The sequence below is a fragment of the Protomyctophum bolini genome (genome assembly GCF_963924005.1).
Source record: "Protomyctophum bolini genome assembly, chromosome: 10".
NCBI lineage: Eukaryota > Metazoa > Chordata > Actinopteri > Myctophiformes > Myctophidae > Protomyctophum > Protomyctophum bolini.
In genome coordinates this window covers 5,353,913-5,372,500 of record NC_137871.1, presented here as the reverse complement: position 1 = coordinate 5,372,500, position 18,588 = coordinate 5,353,913, and the positions used below count along the sequence as shown (strand labels likewise).

General features: G+C 46.1%; 1 protein-coding gene across 3 annotated transcripts in view; it reads left to right on the top strand.

Moving 5' to 3' along the window:
• Window positions 1-18,588, top strand: part of LOC308322373 (mitogen-activated protein kinase kinase kinase kinase 4) — a 123,581-nt gene that overhangs the window by 37,348 nt on the left and 67,645 nt on the right. For 2 of the 3 annotated variants that reach the window (XM_080773577.1, XM_080773575.1), the window contains exons 8-14: window positions 473-527; window positions 1,149-1,227; window positions 2,073-2,245; window positions 8,197-8,269; window positions 8,999-9,134; window positions 13,468-13,584; window positions 15,440-15,568. In XM_080773577.1, the coding sequence (XP_080629703.1) occupies window positions 473-527; window positions 1,149-1,227; window positions 2,073-2,245; window positions 8,197-8,269; window positions 8,999-9,134; window positions 13,468-13,584; window positions 15,440-15,568 (762 nt within the window). The remainder of the gene's footprint in view (window positions 1-472; window positions 528-1,148; window positions 1,228-2,072; window positions 2,246-8,196; window positions 8,270-8,998; window positions 9,135-13,467; window positions 13,585-15,439; window positions 15,569-18,588) is intronic. The other variant, XM_080773576.1, reaches the window with a different exon arrangement.

The following is an 18,588-nucleotide window of genomic DNA, read 5'->3' as shown; positions in this document are numbered from 1 at the left end:
ATTAGACTTAAAATATTGGTTCTCATAATGCCTAGTTCCCCTCGGGACCACTAGGAGGTCCCATTTGGTTTTGATTTGGGTTAACTTTAATCCATTCTGGGCGGGAACCCCTTTTGGCATTATGTTATTCTTTAGCTATTGAAAAACAGCAGATCTACAAGCTCGTAGCGCGGCACTTGGTGCCGTGCTACGAGCTTGTAGATCTGCTTGAAAATGTAGCGCAAATCTTTGAATATATATTCTTTCAGAGCGAACGTTTGTAACTCACATCTTTGCTTCTGGGTGGGGGTCCCTGGAACTACATATTTTCAGATGGGGGTCGGCGGCCAAATACATATATTGTTGGTGGTCCTTGACATGAATATGTTCGAGAACCACTGACATAGAAGACAAAGAATCGTCCTCAGGTCGGTATTTTATTTAGCTTATTATTTAATCCATGCTCCTCTTGTCTCATATGGTCTCAATACAGAGCGACCTTTGGTCTCTAGGAATCACTGCCCTGGAGATGGCAGAGGGAGCACCACGTGAGTCTGTCTGTCTGTCTCTCTCTCTCTCGCATGCACGCACGCACGCGCACGCACACACACACACACACACACACACACACACACACACACACACACACGCACACAATGAAGTACCAGTAAGACTAACATATCAGTAAAAACACACATTACCCACATAAAACCCCCTCGGGAAAGTGTTTGTCTTCCAAACATCTTTGAAAATTAGATCTGGTTGCAAAAGGGGCGAAGTGGCCCTTTGAGGATTGAGTGCCTGCACGGACCTATTTCTCCTTGCATAAATAACATAATGATGCTTGTAGGTTTCATAGTTACATATCCTGTCACTTGTCTGTCGGACTGTCTTCCGAAACACTATACATTTAACTGTTAAAAAGCTCTATTTCCGTAGACGCATCCAACAGCTCATTGAGAATGCTGGTCTTTGACTTTGTCACATGACCACTTATGGCTTCACTTAAAGCAGTGGAGTACTGTAGAAGTATCTAAACATTTACCTCGAAATTGTACTCGAGCATAATATTGTCAGTACAATACTGTACGGCGTGATGCACTGTGCTGTATGACATGTATATGTACTGTATGACATGTGTGTACGTGTATGTATATGTCCGTCTTCAGCGCTGTGTGACATGCACCCAATGAGGGCGCTGTTTCTCATCCCGCGAAATCCTCCTCCCAAACTCAAATCCAAGAAATGGTGAGACGCACGCACACACGCACGCACGCACGCACGCACGCACGCACGCACGCACGCACAAATCCTATTTGAACTGGGGTAACTGCAAAATAATCATATTTGAACTTGGGCGTCGGGGGAACCTGACAAGCAGTTCGAGGCATTGCATTTTGTTCCACAGACAAATAATGTTAAAATAGCAGATCTACAAGCTCACAACACCTCACGTTGCGAGGCCTTTGTGAGTTTGTAGATCGGCTATTTTTTTGAGGGGCCCTAGCTAGGCCCTCCTACGCCTGGCTTTTCACTGTGCCATCATGTGGCAGCCAAGTCTATGAACTTCTTAAAGGTAGAGTAAGTGATTTCACTTAATTCAAATATCACTTCTTTTTTTGTTTTGTTGTGATAATCCTCTCTACTCTAGAGTGTGCTGACCATATAAGGAGTTCCTCCCTGTCCCCATTTAACCCCTGGGGGTCAAAAAACCTTAGGTTTCGTTTTTGACTCTCTATCCTGATTGGACGAAGGCTTAGGTCCCACAGCCAAAAACGAAACCTAAGGTTTTTTGAGTGAAATCACTTACTCTACCTTCAATGCTTTAATGCAGGATAAATAAATAATTCACTCCTGCCAGCGATTTTTCGTATTTCCTTTGTTAGTTTCAAGTAGTCACAGGATATTTAAATGTTTAATTTATTTTTATTTTCTATATAAAAAATGTCGAAATGATAATTTGGAACTACTTCTTGTTTCAAATACATTTAATATCTTTGCTCTCTCTCTCTCTCTCTCTCTCTCTCTCTCTCTCTCTCTCTCTCTCTCTCTCTCTCTCTCTCTCTCTCCATGTCTATGTCTCTCTCCCTCAGGTCCAAGAGGTTCTTGTCCTTCATAGACAGCTGTCTGGTGAAGAACCACCTGCAGCGGCCGGGCACAGACGCCCTGCTAAGACACGCCTTCATCAAGGACCTGGCCAATGAGAGACAGCTACGCATCATGCTCAAAGACCACCTGGACAGAACCAGGAAGAAGAGAGAGAAAGGTGAGGGAGGCGCAGCGTTGATTTCCTCGACTAAAAAAAAGTGTTCGTCGACTTTTTTCACGGAAACTAAATCGAAACTAAAGGGAAGCTAATTAACCCATTTAGGCCTAGTCTAGGCCTCAGATCCTGTGCAGCAGGGGCGTGGCCCAGTGCGTTGCGTTTCAAATGAAATGCGAATCAAAAGACAGGGGCGGGTTCCACATGGAGTGGGCGCTACATCTAAATAAGACGGAAGGGAAACAATTGCTCCTTGAGCGGTGGTGGCCTACTACAATTCAATTTGGAATTGGATTCCCTTCGGACTATTTTCATGGTATGCACAGTGCTTCAGACCGGAAAGGGGAGTGTCCGCTCAGATTCTGAGCGCAACGTACTTCCCTCACAGGGATACGTTCCTTTTTTCCCCAGAAGTCTTTCTCGCCCGCCTAGTGGCGAAAAAAAAAACTTCTGGGAACTCAGATTAATTTAGGCCTGACATCGTATCCTGACATACCCATGTTTCTATATCAGTGGTGCTCAATATTTCATGTCAAGGACCCCCAGAAATGATATGTAATTTGCCGCGGACCCCCATTTGAAAATATGTTGTTCCTGGGACACCCCCCCCCCCCCCCCCCCCCAGAAGCAAAGATATGAGTTAAAAACGTTCGCTCTGAAAGAATATATATTCAAAGATTTGCACTACATTTTCACGATGATTCTCGTCTCTGCTGTAAAGTGTGGACTCTCCCGACTGGCTGGAGCTGCTGCTAATCCCGTAAGCACTGCCAGTCGCAGCTTCGCTGCTAGTGGTATAGGTTTAGCTTTAGCAACCAGAAATCTGCGTCATAGTCGGTTGGTTCACTTCAAATTACAAAAGAGAGAGAGCGTCATACTGGTGCTCATTAACACTATACATAGGCGGACACATAGGTGAACACGGACATTGCTGTTCAAAAAAATTGTGATTTCTGTGTATAGCAGACCTGCAGTTTTCTGGGAGTTTGTTCCATGGATAGAGAAGTCCGCACACAGTCTTTGCTCCAACTGTGTTTATTTTCTGTTAAAACACATGACATTATTCAGGACACGACGTTTCGGCCGTGAGAGGCCTTCATCAGGGCCACCCGATGAAGGCCGTTTTAGCAAAAATAAACACTGTTGGAGCAAAGGCTGTGTGCGGACTTCTCCTTCTCTGTATATGTCTCTACCTTTTGTCCAGCACCAGTGAGGAACTGGATGTGCGCAATAAGCCACCTGCTTTTTAAACCAATGTGAAGCGTTTAAAAATATGAAATGCTGCTTCTCCACGTTTAGCTTCGATTCTATTGACAGAAAGCAGACCTTTCCCAGATGACCTGAGAGGGCCAGAGATGGTTCACAATATCGCACACGATCAGAGATGTGTTTTGACCCTAAACGATTGAACGCTTTATAGACCAAACAGTAGCATTTAGAAATTGATTATTTAATAATAGTGTACATGCAGGGAGGGAGAGAGGGAGGAAGGGGTTGGATGGATGGATCTGTTAAAAATTTAATAAAAAAATGCAGAAATGGCTTATCTATTTCCGCTGAGAGGCGCTCTGTGAGCTTATAGATCAGTGTTTTTTTTTTTTTTTTTACATATTTTGTGTAGCCGATAGGGCATTAAGCAACTAGTTGACTAGTAAATGCACTAGTCAACCTTGTTGGTACTAGTTGACTAGTTGATAAGAAAAAATAAAACATTTATTTATTTTCCTCCCGGTCTTGTAGGCCTCAAAATCGGGTAGTTATAGTCACCAATGTACACAGTTTTTAAATGTACAAATATTTATTTCCAAAAATAAATAAATAATAATAATCTTTTTTTTTTTTTACATAATAGGTAGTTAAACAACTAGTCGACTAGTTGACGAGTAAATTAGGCAACTAGTCAACTTTAAAAATCACACCCGTGTGAACCGAGTGGTGCAACTCCCCTCTCTCTCTCTCTCTCTCTCTCTCATTAGCAGGCAAAAGTGCAGCACTATCTCTCTCTCTCTGTTTCTGGCACAACAGCGCCCCTACTGGTACTAATAGTCATACTGGTGCTCATTAACGTCACATAGGTGAACCAACACATAGGCGGACACGGAGACACAGACATTGCTGTTCCTTGGAGTGAATGCCCCTTATATAGTAGCCACTAGCCGGTACAGCTGTTTGACTAAGAATAGACTCTTCAAGTCGTTAAGAGTTCTTGGGTCAGAGTGTGGAAGTATACTCTATAGTGCGTGGTGGGATGTGACTTTTCGCCGTAACCATTTCAACTTCCTTCTGGGCTCTGGGATTATAAGCCCCAACGGTTTGTATAGTATACTCGCACATCAAAGCGGCGGAGCGGAAATACAGAACCACACATGGGAACCCCTCCCACCCCCCCCCCCCAACAAAAAAAAACATCCTAATGTTGTAGATAAGAGAGGTGGTCCAGCCTTATTGAGCTGTCTGACACTGTAGCACGACCAAGGCCGACCGACGGAGACGATATTTGACTCTTGAGACGGAGTGGGAGTAGTTGGTATATATACGCTATACAGTATTGGAATGAATGAACCAGTGCTTACTGTAGTTACTGTACTAGTATCCACCAGTGGTGTCATGTGTGTTCAGTTCACTGTGATGACAGTATAACACCGGGGCTCCACCGGGCGCGTCAGCGTCTCCTTCACCGTCACCGTCAGGGAATGTTCCCTTTTTAATCAATGGAGGCTGGGTCCACTGCCCGCGTTGCGTTGCGTTGCGTGGCTGCATTAAAATCGCCCCGGTTCGTATTTTGACGCACTCGACGGAGACGCAACGCGCCCGGTGGTGCCCCGCCGTAAGACATTCCCCGAAACCGGTACGAGTTGGCCTTTTTTGGGGGGGTGGGAGGAGGGGGGGGGGGGGATTTGACCGAAAGGTTTTACTTTTCTGAATACCCCACAATATTAAGGAGAGACCTGATAGAGGGGGGGGGGGGGGGGGGGGGGGGGTATAGATAAAATCATATTTTTGTTATATTTGGTACTGTTATGAATGTTTGTTTTCCACAATGTTCAACTGTGAACCATGATTATTCTAGAATAGTGAACATTCATTCTAATTAAATGAATGCAAGCTCAGAACGTGTCACATGGAGAGAGAGACATAGACATGGAGGGAGAGAGAGAGAGAGAGAGAGAGAGAGAGAGAGAGAGAGAGAGAGAGAGAGAGAGAGAGAGAGAGAGAGAGAGAGAGAGAGAGAGAGAAACGAGGGGAGGAAGGAAGCAGGAAATGGAATTGCCATCTGTTTCCAATCTACTCCTAGCTTATAAAAACACACTAATGACTGGGACACTTTCTGTGTGTGTGTGTGTGTGTGTGTGTGTGTGTGTGTGTGTGTGTGTGTGTGTGTGTGCACGTGCGTGTGTGCGAGCATGCAGTTTGGCATGTGTGTGAATGGGCACACAGTTTGTGTGTGTGAATGAGCACGCAGTTTGGTGTTTGTGTGTGTGTGTGTGTGTGTGTGTGTGAATGGGCACGCTGTTTGGTGTGTGTGTGTGTGTGTGCGTGAATGAGCACGCAGTTTGGTGTTTGTGTGCGTGCGCGCGTGTGTGTGTGTGTGTGTGTGTGTGTGTAAGAGTGCACGCGGCTTGGTAGGGTTGTACGGTTTAAAGCGGTTTCATGAAATCTCTTTCATGAAACTTTATTCTGCGTATCCATTCTGTCTATATATACTTGACCTTTGTATCTATGTTTGCTGTCTCTGGGCGGGGGGAGGGGTTAAAAAAATAATGGTAGGCCTACTGTATTATTGACTTAACTGCCTGTCTGAATTTCTCTGCAAAAAGGAATAAAGCAAAAGTCAAACTAAAGCAGTTTTATGAAACCTTGACGCGGGACACATGTGCGTCGGGGGGGGGCCTGTGATTATTGTTTACGGAAGCAGTGGAGAGAATGACGGCGTCAAATAGCAGCGGGACGTCTGTTCTCAGACTAAGTAATGCGCAGTGGCGGAAAGTAACTACTTTTACTTAAGTACTGTACTTAAGTACAATTTTGAGGTACTTTACTTGAGTATTTCCAATACTTTTACTTATACTCCACTATACATCTCAGAGCCATTTTTTTAATTTTTTACTCCACTACAATTATTTGAAAACTTTTAGTTACTATAGTTACTTTGGAGATTATTGTTATTTATTTGAAAACATACATTAACGACTTCAACCCTATACATTTTGGCCATTTGAAAATAGCCGATCTATAAACTCACAATGTGACGCATTGTGAGCTTGTAGATCGGCTATTTTCAATACATTTTCTACAAATGTTTTATTTGTGAAATGTGACATTCTGCAATATGAATACTTTTCTTTAGGTACATTTTGATGCCGATACTTTTCTACTTTTACTACAAGCTAGATCTACAAGCTTACAGTGAGCTTGTAGATCTGCTATTTTCAGTGCATGGCTTTTAATATTTTTTTTTACTACAAGGTCAATGAAGTATAATAACAAGGAGAGGAGGGACTGGTTTCACTGGGCCAGAGGTTTGGCCAGCTATATGGGCAGTACATGTATAGACCAATTATTTGTTTACAAACACATGGGACTGTGCGCACGGGTGACTGTTTCATGTAATCAATTCCCAACAGATCTCCAAACCTGTTGTTTTGGGGAGCGCTGGTTTCAGTCCATTCATCCTCCTCTTGTGAGTTGGCGAGTGAGATGCACCCTAGGAGACATTTATACTTCAAAGCGCAACAGTGTTGCACTCAGAACAGCTGATATACAATTAAGCTCACGTCGCATCACAGATGCGACTGTTGTGAGCGTAGAGGTCTGCGCGCGCGACACCATCGCGGGACGAAGCATGAATTATACTTGATGGGCTGCAGGTGCGCGTGCAGCCGTGCACAAATAGGCTCTGTCTGCCGCGATCATGAGCGTAACCTCCCGTTCTTATGACGGCGACTGGAGGTGTGGTTTTGAGGACGACTGCTTTGAATTGCTGTTATTGTTCAAACGCAACAGAAACCAAGGACTATATATTTCAAGGGCGAGAGATCACAATAAAAACCCTAATCATTCTTCCTTACACGCGAGTGCAGTTAGAACTTTTCCATTGCATCTTATGAGAGGTGGTGTTCTTGTGCTGCCGCTATGTGCGCGCATGCTGTTTCTTATCAATGGGACGTCGTCTCTTAAAGGAGAATTCCATACTAAAAGGCTTTCTTACCTTTCTTTGTCGTTGTTACGTCCCCACCAAAGAGGTCCAGGTGTTATTTTGTGCAAAAGCTCCTTATTGGCTATTTCCCTACCATAAGCCCTAAATGAATTGCATTGAATTGAATGGGGCTATGGGGTGTTGTGCTAATTTGCTTATTTCCATCGCTCAAAATTACAATTTCTTTGTATATATCCTCTCTTCATAATGTAAATAATATCCCAAGCGGCACACTTTACTACTTCTTTCGATTTGAAATAAGCAAATTAGCATAACACCCCATAGCCCCATTCAATTCCCATTCAATGCAATGCAATTCATTGAGGGCTTATGGTAGGGAAAATAGCCAATAAGGAGTTTTTGCAAAAAAAATACACCTGGACCTCTTTGGTGGGGACGTAACAACTACAAAGAAAGGTAAGAAAGATAAGAAAGCTCTGGCTCACGCACGGCGTTTGACGAGCCGGGTCGTGGTCGGCGACGACCCGCCGTTCCTTTGGTCCGTTCGTCCGGAGGCGTGGTGGTGGGACCGCGTGTGACGCAGGGGAGTGGTTCTCAAAGTGGGGACCCCCAGGGGTCCTTGGGGGAGTTCCAGGGGGTCCCCCGACGAAATGATAGTCTGGAACTACTTCTTGTTTAGTTGTTTCAAATAAATGTAATGTCTTTGCTCTCTCTCTCTCTCTCTCTCTCTCTCTCTCTCTCTCTCTGTCTGTCTCTCTGTATCTCTCTCTCTCCCTCTGTCTCTCTCGCCTCACAGAAGGTCCAGAGTATGAGTACAGTGGGAGTGAGGAAGAGGATGAGGAGTTGACAGAGGAGGAAGGAGAACCCAGGTAAGAGACGCACGTGCATGCGCACACGCACACACACACACACACACACACACACACACACACACACACACACCGATGGCAGAGGAAACCATGCATTACATCGTCATCAGTGTAGAGTGACTATATGAATGTCTCAATGTTTCAATTCATCAGTAATACCTACAATGTCATGCAGTACAGAACATATTGGAAATAAAGCCACCTGGAATCATACACGGGAGATATTTCGAGAGAAAATGTCACGGTAGTTACTTTTCATTTTGTTTTAGTGCACATTTTAGTCACCTGGAATGTTTTAGTGTTAGTCTAGATCTATTCGACTAAATCTGCAGTTGATTTTCTTCACTTGATGAAAATAGCCGTTGTACAAGCTCGTAAATCGTCTATTTTCAGCATGCAACTAATTGTAAAAATGACTTATACTGGATCTCTTGTCCACTAGTCCCTTCCTAACATTTTAGTGTAGTTTTTATTTGTTCACAAAAGTGTCAGTATATTTAGTCTTAGTCTTTGTAATAGCTTAGTTTACATTTATTTTCCATTTAGTTTTCGTCAGTGGAAAAAGCTAGCCGACGAATATTAGTTTTGTCTTAGTTTCAGTCGACGAAATCATCACACTGGTGTGTGTGTGTGTGTGTGTGTGTGTGTGTGTGTGTGTGTGTGTGTGTGTGTGTGTGTGTGTGTGCGTGTGCGTGTGCGTGTGCGCGTGTGCGTGCGTGCGTGCGTCAGCTCCATAGTGAACGTGCCGGGGGAGTGGACGCTACGGAGGGAGTTCCTGCGGCTACAGACGGAGGGTCGCGACGGGAGCCGAGAGGTCGGAGGTCACACTGGAGGAGGAGGCGGAGCTCCACAAAGACAACAGCAGGTACAATCCAAGAGGAACGTTAGCAAGAGAGGCCAACTTTGCTTTTACTTCAAAGTTGGTAACATCATTAGGAAGACGGGAAGAATGTTGGAGTGTACTCATTTCCAATGGGAGAGTGAACGTGAACACAGCTTCTGAACCATTCCTTATATAACTCCGTGGTCACTGAACTAAATACTGGACCCATTCATCACAAGGCACACAATGTTTACAAGATATTCGTAGTAAAAGGGCTCCTTTCTAGCGAGACAAATCGGGAGAGAATCGACTTTGATAATGACACTTCTTTATCCCAGCAACAAACTCTCGCGAGATTTGAGACGAGTCCGGAAGCCTCTCTCTCTGCAATTTGACGGACAAGACATAGGGGGCTCTGACCCCATATTTAACAATTGACAATATGTCAATATTATAAATGATTGGAAATATTAAAAGTGAAATAAAATGAGTTTTCCCAATGCTTAATAATATAGTTTTTTTCCATGACTTCATGGTTGATAGGGCTGATTTGGGAAATGGGAATCATGACACTATGCCATATGCTCTCAATGCTCATCCACATGACGGGGGGGGGGGGGGGGAGGGGGGGGGAAGAGGAGAAGCAAACCACGCCTACTATATTTAGGAGACCATTTGTAGGCATTGTGTACTATTTCACCTCTAGTGGCTCCAACGAAGTGGGCCCATCTTCATAAATAGACCATCTTTGGTACAATGGCACTGTATGTGTGGCTCAACACCCGGTCCGTGGACCACCAGAGGCCAGAGGGTCCCCCAATGGGCCCTTATATTATGGGTCTGTGATCGGTGTTGTTTTAGGCAGCAAGTTTAGATTTTACTTGTAGTCATTATAGTCTCTTGAATAGTTTTCAGAGATTCGCAGGCGAACTGCAACATGCAATATTTCGCATTTTCAGATCACTTATTCGCATCGCGTCGCTAATTCGCAGTGTGTAATGACCTTTAGTCTAGTTTTAGTTGACTAAATATCACAAGGTTTTGTCGACTGAATCTACAGTTGATTTAGTCGACTACATTTTATTTTGGCGGGCCTTGAGGTCGTCGTAATGACTGTTTTTACACTTGCTGAACGCGTTGCGAGTTGCGACGCATTGTGAGCTTGTAAATCTGCTATTTTCAGCATGCAACCATGTGTAAAATGACTGGATCTCTTGTCCACTAGTCCCTTCCCTTCCTAACATTTTAGTCTAGTTTTTATATACTACGAAATAAGTAGTAAAGTGTGCCGCTTGGGATACTATTTACATTATGAAGAGAGGATATATACAATTTTATTTTATTCTTGAGCGATGGAAATAAGCGAATTAGCACAACACCCCAATGCCCCCCAATGGGGTATCTTTGAGCGATGGAAATAAGCAAATTAGCACAACACCCCAATGCCCCCATTCAATTCAATGCAAGTCAACACCCCAAACGCCCGGGGGTATTTGGCACCATTAAATCAGAGCGCCCAGCGATTTGCAACAACGGAAGCACATTTTCCCGGATGTAGCCGAAGTAGCTAGACGTAGCCAAAAGAGGCGTTCGACAACAACGGGAGGTATGATTTTATTCTCTAAGGGACTGATCGTTATTTATCAAAGGTTGGTATGGTGCAAAAAAGGGGGGGGTCATTAAACTATTTTTTGAGCCTGAGGGGGGGATATGTTTTATTTTGTTTTTCATAGTGTTTCACTCATATATATCTATATAAAGTTTACCCTGTGTGGCGAGTGTACTTGGTATCTTCCATGTGTGCGCAACTGCGTATGCAAATAGAACAGATCTACAAGCTAACAACGTGTTGCTTGGTGACACGTTGTTAGCTTGTAGATCTGATTCTGTTCTACCAGCTGATGTTCGGCCGCTGATGTAGTTTACGTCTGACGTGTACCCACTTCAAAACAGCGCGGGACAGATTGATTCTGTGTTCATAACATTTCCAGTAGAAAAAGCGAAAAATGTTTCAAGCTATGAACCGCGATGTTTGAATTGTGGGCCAGCAGCAGCAGGCCGCTGAAAAGAGCGAGTTTTGTCGGTCAGAGAGGAGGAAGGCGAGGAGCAGGCTGACAGCACCGCTGCTATGGTTGCGGTGGTGGTGTGAGGTGTCTCGGTGAAACCCAGCGCCGCATCAGCGCAGCATGATAATAACAACAATAATAATAATGTTGGGGCTGAGGTCGTGGATGATGTTACGATATAAACTTCTCACAAGTTACTGTTTGTGACTGAAATTGATTGTGAACGAACATAGAAAGTAGCAAAACATCACAGGAACACCTTGAGGCCTTTATGTTGTGGGCATGGAACATTTTGATGGAAGAGACTCTACCGTCTTTGGACAACGCATCGTCAACATGGTGGCAACCGTGGCATGCAGGCGAGACAGATTCTCATTCAGAATACGGTAGGGCTGGTCTAAAAGCATGCAGCTATCATATCATGTGCATCTTTGCGCACTCGCATTGCAATGGTGGATTGTTGGTGTGTGCGTCACAGTAGCCAGGGCTGCCATGTCTCACCCTTTGAGTGTGACAGTCACACAATTTAACCCTTTACCACGCACCACGCCAGTGACGCCACACATGCCATTTGATTTCACACGCATTATAAATAAATAAAATCTCTGCGGCTCCGCCGCGTAATAACGCGCGCTCATGTGTGCGTCCTCACAAACGGAAAAATAGCCGATCTGCATGCAGCGCTGATATATGCAGTAGGAGGGTAAACAGTGGACCAAATCCTCAGCAGGGTCCCTGACTGTGTGACGCATGGAAATGAGCCACAAGTTTAGTAGCCTACTTGTGTTTTGTCCGCGGTGCCATGTACTTTTGTCTGCGTATGTGGTTGTAATAGATTAAAGAAAGAGTTATACTATTTGGTGGTGCCTGGCTGGCTAAATGAGCCGAGCAGGCAGTTGAACGTTGATGTTGCGCAAATTGTGCTTTTCTCTGTGGAGTATGACGCTGTAGTATAACTAGTATTATGGTATGCGACTGCGTGACATATTTATTTAGCATTCATTCATTTTCATCATCCTGGGCTTGGGCACAGAGGCGAGGGGTGCCCACTGCCTTGGCAGCTTGGCTAGAATGACTTTACGCACGAGGCTCACCTTAAAAATAGCCAATCTAAGCTCATACATTTGCGTCGCGTCATCAGTGTGTTGTTGTGAGCTTGTAGGTCTGCGTATGCTATTTTCGAAGCTGCCAGATTCATATTTAAATCTTTAGCTGGAAGAATGCAATGGCATATCATCAGTGTTGAGTGTTGACCATAATGTAATGACGGATATGGAACCAAATGAACCCCAGACGGCCGCCGCCTAATAAACGATCAGCGTTTACTTTATGCTGCTATACTGTTGGTGTGAATATAAAATAAATATGGTCTATGGTGTTGGGGGGGGGGGGAGGTCATAAATATTCTTCCAGTCCCTGAGGGGGGGTCCCGAAAAAATATTTGGAGGCTGGGGGGGGGGATGAGGTAAAATAAAAAAATTAAATCACATCTGCACCACCCCCCCCTGGTGGATAAATAACGATCAGTCCCTAACACGTTTAGCGACGGGACCGCTTTGGGCCGTCAAAAACATAATCTTTGATTTGAATTGGACGGAATGTTTTTTGATCAAGAGTTATTCACGTTTTAAGATTCTCTGTCTCATCCACTAAAATGGGGTGTGGGGGGGGGGGGCATTTTGGATGACGTCCCCAAACCGGAAATGCCATCGAATGTTTCCCAACAGGCACTCGGTTACGATATCATAACGTCCTGCGATTAATCCATTTTGGGAGCGGGAACCCCTTTCGGTGTTAGCGTTATGTTATGCTTTAGCTATTGAAAAATAGCAGACCTACAAGCTCATAGCGCGCCACCGAGTGGCGCGCTATGAGCTTGTAGGTCTGCTATTTTTGAAAAAGATCGAAGCACGACTGACACAGAAACATAGCTTTTTCAGAACACGGTCAGGACGTAGAAGACATTTTTAAAATCTGATCTCGGGTCAGAATGAAAACTGTCAGGATGTAGAAGTCATTTTTAGAATCTGATCTCAGGTCAAAATGGGTCCTGAGCCTTACTATTTGATAGGACGGATCAGACCTCCGTTTTTATGCCGCTCAGGGTATTTACTGCTATGAGCTTGTAGATCTGCTATTTTTCAATAGCTAAAGCATAACATAATGCTTATAGTTAAAACACCAAAGCGCGTTCCCGTCCAGACTTGTGTACTGTGCTGTGCTGTGCTGTGCTGTGCTGTGCTGTGCTGTGCTGTGCTGTACTGTACTGTACTGTACTGTACTAATCATTGGTGTGTACTGTACCGCAGGTGCTTCAGCAGCACAGGCAGCAGCTAGCCGAGCAGGAGCGCTACAAGCAGCAGCTTCTGGCCGACAGACACAAGAGGATCCAGCAGCAGCACGAACAGCGGCAGAAACTGGAAGATGTACGAACGGACATTATGGGAACTCCTTGAGAAGCATGCTATTTGTTCTATACCTTCTTATTGATATCGATGAATCGACACGAAGCAATTTGAATGGTTCGCGCGACGAGGGGCTGTGTTTGTATTTTTGATTTCACCCACTTTGAATGTTATGTCAATGCATAAAGTAGAGGAGCTTAGGGAGAGATAATTCTGATCATTATGCTTTTTTAAGTTACAGGACAACGTTAGTTTTTTTTCAACCACGGTTCATGTTTTAGGTTGTTATTAGAGAAAGTAAAAGATGAGTGTTATTAATTTTTTTTCCTTTTTTTGGGATTTTAGCTCTTTTTTACAGGGGGGGCGGGGGCATTCGTGCATGGGGCTAAATATGTATTTTTGTACAACATTTTATGGTGATTTATTTTATTTACTATAGTCCTAATAAACCCTGGCCACGGAAGTTCTCAGGATCTACTGAATGTGAAGGAGGCCTACATGTCACATTCAATAGATCTTGTGATCTTTTGAGGCCAGATGTAATTTCTTGGGGTCTAGTAGGACTATAGTAAATTAAAAAAATTGAAATCGCCATAACATTTTGTGAAAAAATACATATTTAGCCCCATGCTCGAATGCCCCCGCCCCCCTGTCAAAAAGAGCTAAAATCCCTAAAACGAAAGAAAGCAGCAAATGAAAGAAATTTAACACTCACCTTTTAGTTCCTAACCTAAAACATGAACCTTGGTTGAAAAAAAAATAAAGTTGTCCTTTAAGTAGCACATGACGCGTCAAACTAGGTAATGATTCAGATAATAATGAAATGTAGCATAATTGTGCTTTTTATATACTGTAGGTATAGCTAATGGTGATTATGATTATGGATTTGCCCGCTGTGGTGCCCGCCTAGCTAAATCATCAGAGCCCTTGGCCACAACTGTGCAACATTTGACTCTTTTCGACGAATTAGAGCGAAATATCCCTAACTAATAATCACCAGTATGTTCTTACCAATGCAGCCAGTGTGGACATTTCCACATACTGCCTGCCGCGAGTATAGGCCACTATAGGAAGTGAAATGACAATGAAACACTGTGAAACTGACTTAACATGGCCGGTTAAGACAGATATGACTGGTTAACCCATTTTGGACGGGAACCCCTTTTGGTGCTTTAAAGCATTATGCTATACTTAAGCTATTGAAAAATAGCAGATCTACAAGCTCATAGCGCGCCACCGAGTGGCGCGCTACGAGCTTGTAGGTCTGCTATTTTTGAAAACTCGTAAAAATGCGGCACAAATCTTTGAATATATATATTCTTTCAGGGCGAACGTTTTCTTTTTTTTTTTTTTTTTTTTGATGTCGGGCCTAGGGAATTGCGTGACCGGTTAAGACTGAGGTTAGGCTTAGGGGTTGATGAACCAAGTGGACCTCACGTGCCGGCACCAATAAAGGAGTCAAGTCGGCCCCCTAGTAAATGTAAGAAGTCTTAGTGCACGCGCATGCACAAATGATGTCGCGATGCAAGCCAGAGCCTCCTTGTACAATTGTTTAAATTGTATTCATGATGGTGTGGGAGTCGCGGTGGTCTTTTGAATAGTAACAGGGTCGTGGGGATTAAGCTCGTTCAGTGGTATTTGGAGTTGTCGTAGTTGGTATGCAGATGTCAGACGGGGGCCCAGCTTTTACGGGTTAGTATAATAGTCGGGAAAGTCCGACTATTACTCCGACAATGGCTGGCCACGACGTCGGTGTGTGGAAGTGTACCATACTGGCTGCAATGAATGGTGTTGACAACGGCTGATGGCGGACATTAAATACGGAGATAACATCCGGAAGCGCTCTTGACTTGCGCTTGCTGTCTATACTCCACAGCAGCGTCAGCTGACAGAGTCCGCCTTCCAGTGGGCGGAGCTTCAGGAGATCCTTTTGGTGGAGGAGGCGGACCTGCAGGACAACAGGATCCTATTGGACGACAGGAGCAAGAGGAGCGACAGGAAACGGGTGAGGCTGAACCCTGGTTGGGGGGCGGGTACCGGGCGCGGGGCGGTGAGTTGGCATTCTGGGCAACTTCTACAAAGCTCTTCAATAGTGCGTTTTGCGCCTGGCCAGTAAAACCTCTCTATGACCCTAGCATTGGTTTTCTGTACGCCTCTCTGTAAAACATTGGAATTAAATACTACTAAAGTCGGGTTATAACTGGCCGTCAATGGTGACGTAATTGCGATATGTTTCAATATTGGTTAGCCAACGGGTAACGTATATGTATATGTAAGTTGTAAGTTGAAAAGTACTATACTGTGGTCGGCTGGGTTTTTTTATGTGTATGCTCGTGGTATATTATTGATTTTGAGTGACATAATGAAGATATGTACATTAATGCTGGGTTATAACTGGCTTTCGATGGTGACGTAATACATAAATACATGTATACTGTGGAGTGTGTCAGGTCTCACCTCAGGGGGAGGGGCGCGTTACCATGACAACCAGGCACGCCCACGGCCGTGTCATAGACTCAGTGTACTATCCCAGAGCAATTCTAAATCAGCTGCGCCTCATTCCGGCCGCCGCCCTGGTTAGCAATTAAGGACAGCCGCAGCCTGTCAGCCGCGCCCTTTATAAACAACCTACGCACCTAGCAGTATCAGATCCCTGCTACACACAGACGCTCGCGCAGCATATGCCGTCCACTCGGCGTTGGATGGTAAGTCCACACTCCTCTCACTTATGGACTCTCACGTATGGACTATGTTTATTGTTTGATCGTTTGTATCACCACTCAATTGCTCTCTTATATTCTCACATCACCAGGCTTGTAGGAGTGGGGCTGGAAGCACACGCAGGAGCGTGTGCCCCCCATAGACAAATATACACGGAGAGCCGCATACCTGCTGGAGACCCACCTGGCTCGTATCGGGGACGAGTGCGGAGACGGGACCCTCGTATGGAAACGGCAGCTCAACAGCTCCATAAGGTCGCAGTAAGACAAACCGTTCACTATCTATCACCCGTGTTATTAAGAAGAGGCACTCATAGTGGCAAATGAGCAGCTAAGGATAATAACGAAGATTGTGAATGAAGGAAGTCACCCTGTCGATGCTAAATGAAGACTGTGAATGAAGAGTGTCACCGTGGTGTTGTACACTGAAGATTGTTGAATGAAGATAACCCCGTAGAGACTAATGGAAGCTAGCAGGCTCTAGATAAAGTGTCACGTCCACCCTGTGAAAGAAGACAGGCCCGTGTTATGTTTATTTCACCCTTTGAAGAGACTTTAAGTTGGCTTGCGCCGCCAGGCCCGGTGAAAGAAGACCGTTAGAAACTAGAGCGCTTACTTTGTGTTAACCCCCTGACTGCCGTTGTCGTACCGACACGGCCACCCAGTAGATAGAGAGAAATAAGAATATAAATGCTTGGGTATCTTCCTGTTGGCCGAGCCTAAGGGGCCCTCCGTACCATCCCCGCCCGGTACCATACCAAGTACTTTTACTCTAATTACTCACCACCCCGTATCCGAGTACTTCTACTCTAAAGTACTCTTCGGTGCCTTGTGGATAGAGAAAGATACGCACCCCCTTACCTACCTCTGGGGGAGCCTCCTGGCCGCCTCTGGAACCTGGAAAAGAAGAAGAGAAAGAGTTATACAAAGGTCTAGTTGGTAGACTGCCTAGACCGGGTGTCTCAGGCCCCAACTTTGTACTTACCTTGTGCTCTGACCGTATGCTAACATCCCCTCTCATCCTCTGCAGTGACGACTCCCGCCTCGGAACCGGGACCTCATGCAAAGAATATTACTGTCTGAGTTCTGTTTGTGAAAACTGACTTTGTTTGAAGCTGTTGGAGAAATAAAGCAAGGGGCGCCATCGTGTGTCTAACCCCTGAAACTGCACTCTGAGTTGTATTTCCCACCCGACCTCCCACATATGGTGGAGAATGTGGGTATCCATCTGATCTCAACCACCGCCTAACCATGGCCAGCCTCGAATTGGCCGCCCTCCTCCGAAGTCAGACTGAACTACAGAACGCGGTGCGTGAAGTTGTCCGCAGGCTAGACCGACACGGCGATGTCCCTAGGACCCCCAACGCCGTCCTCTCCAAGCAGACCCCCGAGGATGACATCGAGGCGTACCTCGAACTCTTCGAACGCACCGCCGACCGCGAGCAGTGGCCCGCCGCCGACTGGGCCGGCATACTGGCGCCCTACCTCTCGGGAGAGGCTCAACGCGCATGTCGGGACCTTCCCGCCAGAGACGCTCGAGACTACGAGACGCTGAAGGCCGCCATCTTGTCCACCCTCGGCTACAGCCTGCCCGCCCGGGCCCAGCGGTACCACATGTGGGCCTATCAGCAGGCCCAGCCCCCTCGCGCTCAGGTCGCCGACCTCTACCGCCTGACGCAGAGCTGGCTGACCACGGGCGGAGAGACCCCGTGGATTGAGAGATTAGTCATAGACCGGTGTGTCCGTGCCCTGCCATCCGACGCCAAGAAATATGTTGCCCGAGTCAGCCCCACATCCGTGGACGCCCTGATCGCCCTCCTGGAGAACCACCACGTCTGCTCGGATATGCTCCGCCAGACCAAGAGCGACGCCGTCCCCAAGACAGACGACCGCCGAGACCGACGCCGACCAGCCCCGCCGGCCCCGGTCCGGCCCCGTGCCTCCGGCCCCCCCCGACCGCAGCCCGCGGATCCGCAGGTGCTACGTCTGTAATCGGGAGGACCACCTGTCCTGGGCCTGCCCAGAGCGGCCCCCCGGCCCCGATGTCTCCATGCCCTCCGCAGACAGCATGAGAGGGCCCCGCCCCTGCCTCCACACCGGAAGTGAGAGCCGACGACAGACCACCCTCCCCGCCCGGGTTGATGGGACCGACACCCATGCCTTGCTGGACTCAGGCAGCGTGGTGACGCTGGTCCGGGGTGACCTCGCCTCCGCCACCAATGGACCCACCATCCCGGTCACGTGTGTCCACGGAGATGTCCGACGGTACCCCGTCGCCCACGTGACCGTACAGACCCCCCGTGGC